This window comes from Tachysurus fulvidraco, chromosome 3, assembly GCF_022655615.1.
Source record: "Tachysurus fulvidraco isolate hzauxx_2018 chromosome 3, HZAU_PFXX_2.0, whole genome shotgun sequence".
Taxonomy (NCBI): domain Eukaryota; kingdom Metazoa; phylum Chordata; class Actinopteri; order Siluriformes; family Bagridae; genus Tachysurus; species Tachysurus fulvidraco.
The window spans coordinates 8,707,846-8,720,815 of NC_062520.1; the positions used below are offsets into that span (position 1 = coordinate 8,707,846).

At 39.6% G+C, this 12,970-nt stretch overlaps 1 protein-coding gene across 3 annotated transcripts in view; it reads left to right on the top strand.

The window, feature by feature from the left end:
• pard3aa (par-3 family cell polarity regulator alpha, a) overlaps positions 1-5,422 on the top strand; it is a 409,979-nt gene extending 404,557 nt beyond the window's left edge. For all 3 annotated transcript variants that reach the window (XM_027149211.2, XM_027149213.2, XM_027149212.2), the window contains one exon: positions 2,678-5,422. In XM_027149211.2, the coding sequence (XP_027005012.1) occupies positions 2,678-3,053 (376 nt within the window). In that variant the 3' untranslated portion in view covers positions 3,054-5,422. The remainder of the gene's footprint in view (positions 1-2,677) is intronic.
• Positions 5,423-12,970: the final 7,548 nt, after the last annotated feature.

The window sequence follows — 12,970 nt, forward strand, 5'->3', positions numbered from 1 at the left end:
GGTACATAGGAGATTGATGGTCAGGTGTGTACATACTTTGTGGAAGTCGTGGGATAATGGAGTTTGACCCCTAATCCTAAGGTTGTGGGTTCGAGTCTCGAGTCGGCAATACCACGACTGAGGTGACCTTGAGCAGTGGTCCCCAACCTTTTTTTTGCCGCGGACCGGTCAATGTTTGATCATTTTACCGCGGCCCACTTGGGGTGGGTGGTGGCGGCTATACAATTAAATTAAAATTAATAATTTTAATTAAATTGTATTTAAACATGCCTTTTTAACTCACTACAACGCTAAATCAATGAGAACCCTGAGCTTGTTTCTTTGCAACGAGACGGTTCCATCTGGGTTAATAGGAGACAATGACCCCTGAAGTGTGTTGCTTATGTCCAGTTTATTCCGTTGTTTTGTTTTAGTTGCCGTCACTGCAGAAAACCCCGCTTCACACAGATAGCATGTCGGAAATGGCAATAGGGATGTAAGTGCTGTGGTGGCAATCTCAGGGTATTCCGCCATGACTTTAATCCAGAACACCGGCAGAGTTTCTAACTTTCTAACGACGTCTGCTTCGTGCTCATTTTTGCTAATTTGTGGGTTACATTTGAGCAAACACAATATACACGTACACCAAGCACTGTTACACATGACAAAGTACCGGTGAACAGAGAGAAGAGCGATACACACCTTCTCTCTCCACCAAAGCTACAACGCCACTGCCGCTTGCAGCCGCTCAGCTCCAGACGTCACCTAAACCCGGCCCGATATCATGATATTGTGCGCATGCGCGGGATTGGTGCGGCTTTAGGTAACGTCTCTCAGCTCCCGGTTAACCTCTCCATGGAAAACCTGAGAGAAATACACCACAGTAAATGAAATGGAAATAATTTAATGTTCCTTGGGCAGCCCGGTACCATTTGGTCCACGGACCGGTACCGGTCCTCGGCCCGGGGGTTGGGGTCCACTGACCTTGAGCAAGGCACTGAACCCCCCCAACTGCAGAGAATGAATTCTGAGTGTGGGTCACCGTACTTAGCCGTATGTCACGTCACTTTGTAGTTATATAGTAAATTTCACTTTGTTCATGTAGGTTTTAGGATTTGTTGAAGTCACTGTGAAAGTCTTTCAGTCATCAAAGCAGCTCAATAATTACTCAATTACCTGAGTTATGTTTGTCATGACAATTTAAATAGAAAATACTCTAGATCTACCTGGAAAAGGCTGACCATGATGACACAAACACAGTCTTTTATAAATCACTCATTTAGAATATGTTACATTTTGAGAACAGATGATGACGACGTTCTTAAATACATTTAAAATCATTTAAGTATTTGGAAAAGTTTAACGAAGAACCAAAATTATTTGCCGACTCAACTTTGGTTCTACACGTTACCACGGCAACAGAACGTTGTCGATTTGACGCTAGAACCAAGTAGGAGCGCCTCGGTTTATTTCTGAAGATGTAGTTCAGCTCTGATCCTGTTAGGAAATCACTTTCACAGAGTGGGGTCAGCTTGGGAAGTTTACCAAACAAAACTGTGCTTCAAGTTAAAAGTGCAAACACAAAAACACCCAAACATTTACCCTGTTGTTAGGAAATTTGAATTCTGAGCAGCCAAGTGCAAATAATTCACTCTGCCCTCAAAGTGGGAAGGATGCCATCGTCTCTCCCCTGTTGATCAGAATGCTGCTGTACAATCACAGCCATCTGGTAGCTCATGTATACAAAACAGGGTGGTTAACGCTCGTCCGAGCGCATTCGGCTGTCACGTGAACAAAGGTTCGAGAAGTTTCAGCGTCTGGCAACGCTCGTCTCGGAGGAAGCACGTATTCGCCTTCACGCTAATCAGCTGCTAGCTGTTGTGAGACAGATGAAAACCTAGCAGGCGTGTGGGAATGGGATTTGACCATTAGCAACAGGGTCAAGTAAGAAAGCCTGTAAAGCAGCATGTGCTTGAACTACAGCCACTGAAAATAGCTTTCAAAGAAATGTACAAGTGTTTTCAGGACACAAGTATTTTTCCATTTCGCTGTACATAGATACAGAGTGCTGTGTGTGTGTTTGTGAGTGTGTGTGTGTGTGTGTGTGTGTGTGTGTGTGTGTGTGAGAGAGAGAGAATGAATGGTAGATGAAAAGCCTGTAGGCTGCTCAGATGTAATGAACATACTACAGCTGTATTTGTTAACAGGCAAAAGGAAGACGCACAGAGATAAAGATGTCTGTTCCAGTGGCTGCTTCATAAATAAAAGACATTGCTCAAGATTTTATCGTTTAGAGACTAACATGGAAAACGTCTGTGTGTGCGCGTGTGTGTGAATGTTTTATGTCAAAAATGTAGAGACTGAACAGTTTGTGTCATAGGTTCAGCCACGGACTTTAAAATTTACTTCGTCTTTCTCTGTGCATCTTCCAACTCTTCTGACACAAGGCACCTTTAAAAATGATGTTTTTGTTGTTTATTAAAGACAGAGCAGTTTACTCCTGATATTTCTCTCAGTAGTAAACAACTGTCCTGCTCCTTTAGTTCGGATTAAACTATTTGAGTCAACTGATCAGATCAGATTAGAAGTTTGAGAACTATAGGAAATATAAGAATAAATAAAACAACTTTACATAACTTTGAAAACCATTATAGTTTATGGACTAATATCTCTCTCTCTCTCTCTCTCTTATTTGTAGGCAACCACGTAAGAACCCCAGCAATGTGTCTCAGGACTCCTGGGATAAGGTCTACCCCCCTGGCGAGGTATTCCAATCAGCTAAAGAGAACCCACGTTACTCCAGCTACCAGGGAAACCGTGGTGCTAACGGCTACCTGAGTGGTCCAGCTCTGGGCCTGAACGCACGTGTGCTGCTGGAGACACAGGAGCTGCTAAGGCAGGAACAGAGGCGGAAAGAACAGGAGGCCCAGGCCAAGCTCAGTCCAAACAACTCACTGGTCCTGTCCTCAATCCCCAAAGGGCCCTACAGGCAGGATGTGCCACCTTCGCCCTCTCAACTCGCCCGCCTTAACCGACTTCAGAGCCCTGAAAAGGGCCGGCTGTTCTACTCCTGAAGCGATGAGAGAGGTTGGAGTAGAAGAGCGAGACACACACTATGAACTTTTCAGAAAACATAGGGATTTTGGTTGTTGACTCCTTTTTTTTTTTTTAACTTGTCATGCACATCACTATTTTTTTAATACACGATTGTCCAGGCATCCAACGTCTCCACATGGTGTGTGCGGGTGAACGTTTTAGAATGTGTGTCATAGCACCGACTAGCATCCTCACCGGTCCTGACAATCAGAAAACAGCAAGTGGGTTTCCAGTTTTGCATTCGTATTACTACAGCGCTGTGACCTACAGAACTTATTTCACCTGCCCCCCGGTTGTGAATACGTTGAACTAAGTGTTGAGGAAAGCAGCAGGTATGAGCGTCCTCTTTCTCTGAATAGCAGAAATATTTTGAATATATATTTTTATTTGAATACTGCGCTAGCTGTCAATATAAATATATATATATATATATACACACACACACACAAATAGGTTACGTTCAATAAAAACCTGACATACTGTGTATTAGTAAGGTGTTGGGCCATCATGAGCCACTGGAACAATCTCCACACTATTGGGTATCAATTCTCTAGGTCTCTTCTACAAGCTGTATCGAACCGATGAACGCCGTTCATGTGATCAATCTGCTTTGACACTTTTTCCTCTAAAAGGGGAGATGGCTGGAGACTCTGGAGACAGATTTTCCTATATTTTGTCACCCGTCTGTACGTTTGACTAAAAGAGAGAAAGAAGGAAAGTATGAAACAGTGAGTTTGAAACTATCCTGAAAAATCACAGTCATTTCACTGGTCCTGCGACTCCTTGGATTCTGTTTCTCTGTTCGCCTGTCACACTTCCTGTCCGCCAGCCTGTGCCTGCTCTTTAAGCTTTAGATTCTCTCTTTTCATGCATATTACTTGGGTCATGTGATGGGAGCTGGACTGCAATGCAAAGTTATAACAAATTCATGTTGGTGCCATCTGTGCCAACTTGGTGCTGCAGCTCTTGCTCAGTGGTCCCACAGTGGTCTGAGGGTTCTGTTGAAGACACACACACACACACACACACACACACACACAGGCCAGTACTGTGAACTTTATCTCGTGCTTCTTTTGTTAGAAGCTGATGTGTGATGCATATTTATCTCATCAAAACCACACGTGGTATGATCAGAAAGTCAAAAGTCATCATTTCTTTTTTATAACTATCCCTGCCGTGAGTAGCCATGTTCACATGACATCACTCGCTGAACTCAGGGGTCGACTTTTTACGAGTGGGAATTCTGTTATCCCTAGCTGAAGGTCCAGGTGGGTAAATGGAGCAATAAATAAAATCCGGATAGGTGTGCATGTTTAAATGCATCTAAGACACTATTAAAAACAGATTGCAATCCAATCATTATTTCAGGAAGTCTAAGACATCACATTTAGCCTCATTTACCGACCGACTCCTTATAATTACACACGTGTAAATGTTTTTCGATCTGTTCCAGTGAACCGACTTAACATTTGCAGCACAGGAAGCTGGTGACGCCAGGAGATTGTGAATAGTATAGCTGACACAGCAACTGGCTAATGGATGAAACATCAGTGTGTGTGTGTGTGTGTGTGTGTGTGTGTGTGTGTGTGTGTGTGAGTTTAAAAGTCTTCTGCAATTCTGATAAGTATTATGATATCTATTGTGGATCTAATATTTATTTTAGCCTTTTCACTCACCTCTAATGATCTGAACACTGGCAGATTTGATCGCTTTCTTTCCTCCTCTCTTTCACTCGCTGTCCCAAAAGAGCAAAACTAAAATGTACGAAACAATCAAGCACATCGTCCTGCTGTGGACTAACCGGTACGTTTGTGTGTGTGTTCGGTCACGTGATCTCGATTGGGTGGAAAAATGAACTTTTCAGAACAGCAGCAGGTTTTTTGTCTTGTTTATTGTTTTCTTTTTTTTTCTTTTTTTTATTGGCTGCTTAATTTCACATTTTGTATTTTATGCATTGAATTAATGGAGAATTTGTTGGAGACGGTAATGTTTAAGTGCCTGTTATACGAGGGATATTTTGTACTACGAAAGATTTACATGTCATGCACATATTTTAGCAATTATTCTTCTACCTTTTGTGTAATAACATCTTTCCACCACAAGTGTGTGTTTAGATCGTCAAAAGAAAAAGAAAAAAAAAAACAGCAGAGGAACTGTGTATTGTTTTTGCATTGTCTTTATTCTCCTGAGGTAACATGGTGTCCATGGTGTATCAAATGTAAGAACAGTGCAATTGCTATTTTTTTTTCCTTATACATACTGTATGAAATTGTACACAGCTTTCTCTGTACATATCAAATTTAGACAGAATAAAACAGAAGGCTGTTTCTTCCTCTTGTTTACATTACTCAAGTGTGCATCTTTATTGCTCTGTTCAATTCTAAGAGCATTGTTACCATGACGCTGCTGAATTCTCAGCTCTGATTGGTGAATACAGACGACTTTCCCGGACAGCTGAGATCCGGAGACATGGATGGATGTAGTTCAGATCACAGGTACTGATATGGGCTCGTTTATATAAGCTTGTATAGTAATGGCTAGTATAGTAATGGCAAAACTTTCCCATGGATGGATGGATGGATGGGTAGATAGGTAGATGGATGGATAGATAGATAGATAGATAGATAGATAGATAATCACAACACAGTATCCCATTTATATGATGTAAAATGTCCAACATAAACAGTCTAACATAATATTGCATGGACAAGGTGAAGTTTTCTGTAAAGAGGCTTAATTTTACATTTATGGAAGGAGTCTCCAGTGTCAGTGGCATGAGCGACTCTTCAGAACAAAGATGTTTTTCAGTTTCTTTGCTCTTCTATCCCTAAAACAAGCAGCTTGGGGTTATCTTTGGGGTTATCTAAATTCTGTCTGGTGAGAGGATGATTGTTCAAATCAGAGATGAATTCAGCATTTCAGTCAATATGAGGAAGAAAATCATATACAGCTTTCCTTCCCTTCTCCGAGTCTGATTTCTCCCTCATATGGTCTTTTCTCAATTGTTAGGGATAAATATAAATTTAAATTTTAAACTTTAGTATTTTTTATTCTGATTTTTTTAAACTGCTATAAGAAAGTCCATTGTTAAAAGTAATATACAAATCAAATTAAATTGCAATTTAAACCAACTGGAAAAATTGTTGAGGTATAACGCACTTTGTTGTAAAAAAAATCATCCACTTCAGGGTGGTAACAGTAACTCTGCTTCATGTGAGGGCACAAAACGCTGCTCTGTCATTGATTACTTTCTTCTCATGGCATGCCTTTTTTTAGGTGATTTTTTTAACAACAACAAAAAAAAACACATACAGTATGATGACCTTTTCAACTAGTTTTCTTGTATTTATGACGTCTTTGTGCGGCATGAAAAAGTCTGTGTAACTCTGTGCTTTGTTCTCCCGGTATGGCTCGCACATTTTGGATCAGCTCAAAGCACGGAAAAAGGAAATCTGAGAAATATCCTTCCTCTACTTCCCGCTCTTTAATCTATTTCTGATCCCATAGATCACTTTAATGTTGCCTATGACATGGCTGGCCAGCACTGTAATGAGAAGTGTAATGAGTTTGATGGCAATAAAGACAATCGTGAAATTTATGAAGTTCAGGTCAGGGCGAGTGGAGCGTCTGTGACGTAGCCTTTTGGCTCTTTACACAGAAAACCTGCCAAAAGCTTCTCTATGTGAGGAAGTGCGAATCTGTTTGACATACCAGGATTGTGTGCGAATAGGAAAATGAAGGGAAGCAGAAGTAGTTAAACAAAGGGATAGAATGCCCAGGGGAAGCTGATAAGAGAGGGATCCTGTGCAGATCAGATGCACTTAGGAACACTGGAAGGTCTGAAGCTGGAGACTCAAAGCAGCGGAGGTCACAATGTGTGTAAAATAGGGCAGATAAACTGAAGGGAAAGGAGCAACATTTCATAAAGTGGCTGTGGCCTCGAGGATGAACGAGAAACCCTAAGGAGAGGGAAGGTAGCAATGAACTATAGTCCTGCGTTCAGCATCTTAACACCACAAGAACTTTCTTCAGAAATGGAATCACAAGCTTGGGATTTTATCCTAAAATGCTTGAACAGGATTAAAAAATAAATAAATGATATATATATATACACATTTATGGCATTTATCAGACACCCTTATCCAGAGTGACTTACAACTGAGCAATTGAGGGTTAAGGGCCTTGCTCAGGGGCCCAGCAGTGGCAGCTTGGTCCTGTGGTACGATCCCATGGCCTTCCGATCAGTAGTCCATCACCTTAACCACTGAGCTACCACTCCCCTTTCTTTACAGACTTACACAGTTTAATTATAATATTATTAATATTATTCTACTCCTATTGCAAATAAGGTTTATTTCCAAACTTCCAGCTGTTTACAATAAAGAAAATAACTAAAATAGCTCAACACAACAAAGGCTACAAGTGGTTTCCTCTAGTTCAACTGATAATGCAACTTTTAACGAATTCAGCAGTCTCAGAATGATTCAGTCCCTTCATGGCCAGCATCTTAACTGCTTTACCCTTTTGCTGTTATAACCTGCTGTTAACAAGATAAATAGCCACACACTAGCTTCTGGCAGCATTATAAAGGAATCCTAGGCCATTCCATATGAGCAATGGCATCCAGTTCAGTAATATTCACGGGTTTGTGTACTGCAACCACCTTCTTCAAATCCCACCAGAGGTTTTCTATGGGGTTCAAGTCAGGTGAATGTAAAGACCTGTGTAAAATCTTCCAGGATGACTTCTGCAGGCAAGTCTTGGTGGTGTTTGAGGTATGCTTGGGATCCTTGTCCTTTTGGAAGGCCCAGTGATGCCCAGGCATCAGCTTTCTCACAGGCGATTTGTGGTTTTCTTCTAGTTTTTCCTGATACTTCAGCAAACCCATCTTTCCTTCCACAGGCTGCAGGCTTCCATTGCCAGAGGATGCAAAGCAGCCCCAGAGCATCACTGAGTCACCACCATGCTTAAGAGTAGGCAGTGTTCTTTACAGCATAAGCTTCATTCTTCTTCCTCCAGCCATACCCCTGATCCATCAGGCTAAAATGTTCCAGGTTTGTTCCATAGCTCCACAGAACAGAATCCCAAAACTTCTGTGGCTTATTTATATGATTTTGAGCATATAGAAGAATTTTATTGCCCTATTGGATCAGTAGTAGTGTATGTCCTGAAGTTCTGGTATGAAAACCTATAGCTGTAAGCCTGTAAATGCGGGATGTGGTAGCTCGGTGGTTAAGGTGTTTGACTACTGATCGGAAGGTCATTGGTTTGAATCCCAGGTCCACCAAGTTGCCACTGCAGGGCCCCTGAGCCCTCAATTGCTCAGGTGTATAAACTGAAATAAAAAACAAAATGTAAGTCACTCTGGATAAGAGTGTCTGCTAAAATGCTGTAAATTGACTTAGTTTACAATGGGGGGTTTGAATAATTGTGGTTACAACTTTATACCTATATATTTATCATAATAACATACAAAATTCTATAATTCTCAAATTGTTGGCATGGCAAGGAAAAAAAATCAAAGTAAAAGCCAGAACTTTTTTAAGCTGACAATCTGTAACTACTACAGTACATGATGCAATATATTTGTTGTGAAGGCTAGCAACATTGCCAGAATTTTCTGTTCTTGTGTCTTCATTTGTATAAAAGGTTTTAAATGAGTTGCTTAAAATGCATACACATTTACAAAACAAATAAATGAATAAAATATTTTCTGACTTTAAGACAGACTTAGGAGAACATGTTAAGTTTGGGCTTTTCTGTTACTTCTTTTTTTTCTTTAATATTCAAAATGTAAAAAAATTTGGACATTATTAGAGCAATCTGGAGAAGTTTCAATGCTAAGTGTACAGTAGTTTTACATATTTGTACATTATTGTGCCTGTAGATGTGATTTTATGCTAAATTTTCTGGAATACTTTAGGATTTAGTCCATCACTGACCTACTGAGCTTGGTCTTAATACACAGCATTGCTGACATATGACCTCACTTCCTGTTTGACAACTTCACAGTCAAATTAATTTGTGAGTTCTGGATGAATTACCAGATGTCACAAATCTCAGAAAAACATGTTTTGTTCAGGTGGGTCTCAGGATGCAGTATATTAATCATCATGATTATTGGAAGAAATTAGCTTGAGAAAAAGGGAAAAAAGTTATATATACTGTAGATATACATATGTGAATTAAAATGACAACATATCTGATATATTAGACGTAAATATTATGTAGGTTTAACAAACGTATGACCCAAAGGCTAAGGAAATGGAATCTCCTATGACATTGTGTTACAGTTATTGGTGGTGATAAAATGCCTTTGTGGAAGAAGAAGAAGAAGAAGAAGAAGAAGAAGAAGAAGAAGAAGAAGAAGAAAAAGAAGAAATCAAAACAAAACACAAAACAAAACAAAACAAACAATTCCATTTTTGGTGCATATTTGGTGCTTGGCCCCGGCACACAACGTTGCACTACATAATAATTGAAAAATTTCAAGCGAGATTTCACATAAAGTAAACCACACAATAAAAAATATCATATTTTTGTGTTACAATTTATTTCCACTGTATTTAACACCTAATAATGTCTCAAAATGCCTGCCTTTTAATTGTCCGTGTAGTGAGATGTAACGCAGCCTGAGAGAGCAGTGAACTTTTTCTCCCCTCGTGCTATTATTCTTCACACTGTGACATTTATATGGGGGGTTTTTATTGCTCACTCCATGATGTCCTATAAGTCTCCTCTGTACTGTCTATAATCAATAGCAGAGCAATGCTATCAATGCAGCCCTCAGTTCTGTACTTACATTGCATATGTATGTAGTACAAAGCTCAGGGCTGTGTCGCATGTGCTTTTTCACTCTGTTTGCTCCTCTGTCTTTCTAAGGCTGGAGGCTTGTCCATGAGTCACCTGTTTTGGATGGAGCACCCTGTTTTGAGGCTGCTGCAGGCTGGCCGTTGGGGATTTGGAGGCCAGAAGTGATGTGTCGCCTGAGACGAGATGCTCATAAATCTCCTCAATGCAAAAGCAAATTGTAGGGAGTCGATTCAGCTCCACCCGCTCTTCTGTGCTGTATGCAACCACAACAGACATTCCACACAAACCTTAGTTAACATCTGCTTGATGTGTGTGTGTGTGTGTGTGTGTGTGTGTGTGTGTGTGTGTGTGTGTGTGTGTGTGTTTGTGTTTGTGTTGGTGAGAAGCAGCAAAATAGGAGGTTGCTTTTTCTGAACCTTAAAAGGGAAGGCGTGAAGGCTGCTAGAAAATCCAGGGAGAGATTCTGTGTGTGTGTGTGTGTGTGTGTGTGTGTGTGTGTGTGTGTGTGTGTGTGTGTATCAGAAGTGCTTTGTCTGCTGAATCTCATAGATAAGAATTGTATCTGGATCCTCAAAGCTTCCTTGCTGCCAAACGCTACAGGAAATTGCAGTAAAATGTCAGCGTGGTTAACCTCAGCATTTATCCTTGCAAAAATATCTATCCACCTTACACAACCTTTCTGGACCAACGGACAAGCGTGATGCAGCGCACACACAACACATGGATCCGGCATGGAGGACAAAGAGCCAACATAGGTTTGAGATGACAAATTAAAAAAAAAAAAAACGAGTCAGTCATCATGAGCTGTTAAACATAATCTGTCACTGTTTTTTTGTCAAGTGTATAAAAGTGGCAACATGACAACTATACAACAGTTTTCCCAGAGCTGAAACTCATGACTTTACAGCTACTAATACATTAATAAATCTGGAATATGGACAGTTGATCCTGGATTAGTGTTTTTTACACTTACGGTACAAATACATCCCGATGTGTGCATCACCGAGCATGTTACACAAAACTTTTTTCTTTCTCTCTTTTTTTTGTGGTTAACAGATTTCACACAGCTGTTACTGCGGAGAGCAAAGCAGTGATGTAATGCTTTAACGATGCAGTTACTGCCATGATTCTCACTCAATTTGTCAGGTTTCAACACTGATGGAAAGTAATATCCGAAAGGAAAACCGTTTAAAAGAAAAGGAGGGGAAAAAAAGGAAATAAAAAAAGGCTTAATATGCATAATAAGCTGGGTCTGAGTTTTTATTTATCTGTGATGTTTGATCATAGAAAGGATAAACTCAGGGAAAACAAAACCTGAATACTTTCTTACTGCTATACTTTGTAGTAAAAACCTGAACTATTACTTTACAGCTCCCACAACAGCTCTACTATGCTAACTGAATATGTAATAAGTATATTTAGAAGTATATAAAGTATATACACTTTTTCACACCACTGTAGTTCATCATTACAAAAAAAACTGTAATGAATATGGCATTACATTTGAACCCACTTCCTTTAAATTGCATACTCTCTCATTAACCTGTGAACACCTGCTTTACAGCCAACGCTATTACCCCAAAGAAGCACTGAGGCTAAGCAACAAGTCACATGACGATATTTTATCGATTCAAAGCTTTCAAAATCACAGCACTTTACGAAAACACTGTCTTAGCGGCGTGACCATGCTAAATGCACCTACACTGGGCATATAAGCATCAGAACTGGACTATGGAGCAATGGAAGTGGGTCTGGTCTGATGAAATTGCAGATCTGAATCTGATCAAGCATCTGTGGGATGTGCTGGATAAAAACATCAGACCCACTGAGGCCCATTCCATGACTTAGAGGACTGTAAGCATCTATTGATCATATAAAGTTGATTGTTACTACACGTTCTGACATTAGACTGTGTCAAACATTGACATATTTCTTGTAAAAAAAAAAAAAATTGGGCAACAAACTTCTTTCCAAACATTTATAAATATCCCGTGCATGTTGTTAACAATCCGATTCGATTCTTTATCACAAATATTACAGTGTCGATAAACTCCAGTGAAATTTCACCCATTGCTTACTGGGGACAGAGATGTACAATATTCACCCTACACAAAGTTTTACTTACTCTGTGTCTTATTCTGTGAAGAAAAAGTTTCAAGAAACTCATTCATTTTTATTTTATGTTGCCATTTTTAACAAAAGACAGCTTAGTTGTAGCATCATATAACCTCAATCCTGTAGCATGGAATATATACTTAAATTTAACTAACACTTGGTCACATGATTGAAAACACTGCTATGTTGGAGGCAAGGTGATGGTGATTAAAGTAATATAATGTTAGATGTTAAAATTTACACACACGCAGATCAGTAACCAAAATATCCAGAGCCTATTCCAAGAAGTAACAATATCACCTTAAATTGTTCATTTCATAACTAAACAGCAGAAAAAATTAAGAAGAACCTTGGCAAGGCATACATTCATTCATTTGGTAGCAATTTTTTTTAACAAAAGTGAATTTGTGAATTGAGACAGTATGCTTTAGCTGTCGAGGTTTATGAGTCTTGCTCAAGGACCCAACAGTGCATCTAACTACAGTATGGCAGTCTAGGGATTTGAACTCACCACCTTCCATGCATTATGGACAAATTCTAACCACTAAGTTTAACTGCTGCACTTCAGTAACTCAACAGCATGATGGAATTGTGGGTGAGGTTGCTGAATTCATGACAAACCCTATTTCTTTTGTTTTCCCTCATGCCATTTCTAATATCCTGCGATATAAATCTGTCTTCCTCTGTTACTTTTGTGTTACAACAAGTAATTATCCATGTTTAGATAGTTTTCTAATGGAAATCATTCTGTGCCAACAATAAAGCAAAAGTTCTCGGCAAAACATATTACAATATAGAAAGAGAATTGGAATGGAATGACACTTGAACCCTGCAGAGATGAATGCAGTAATTTTTCATCATAAAGATTTGTCATTAACCAGGATTATGATTGTCTCTTTAAACCTGTGTTTATCAAGTAGGCCAGTTTTCTAGACACTTAATTATTTATTTTTTTTTGCTTCCCTCA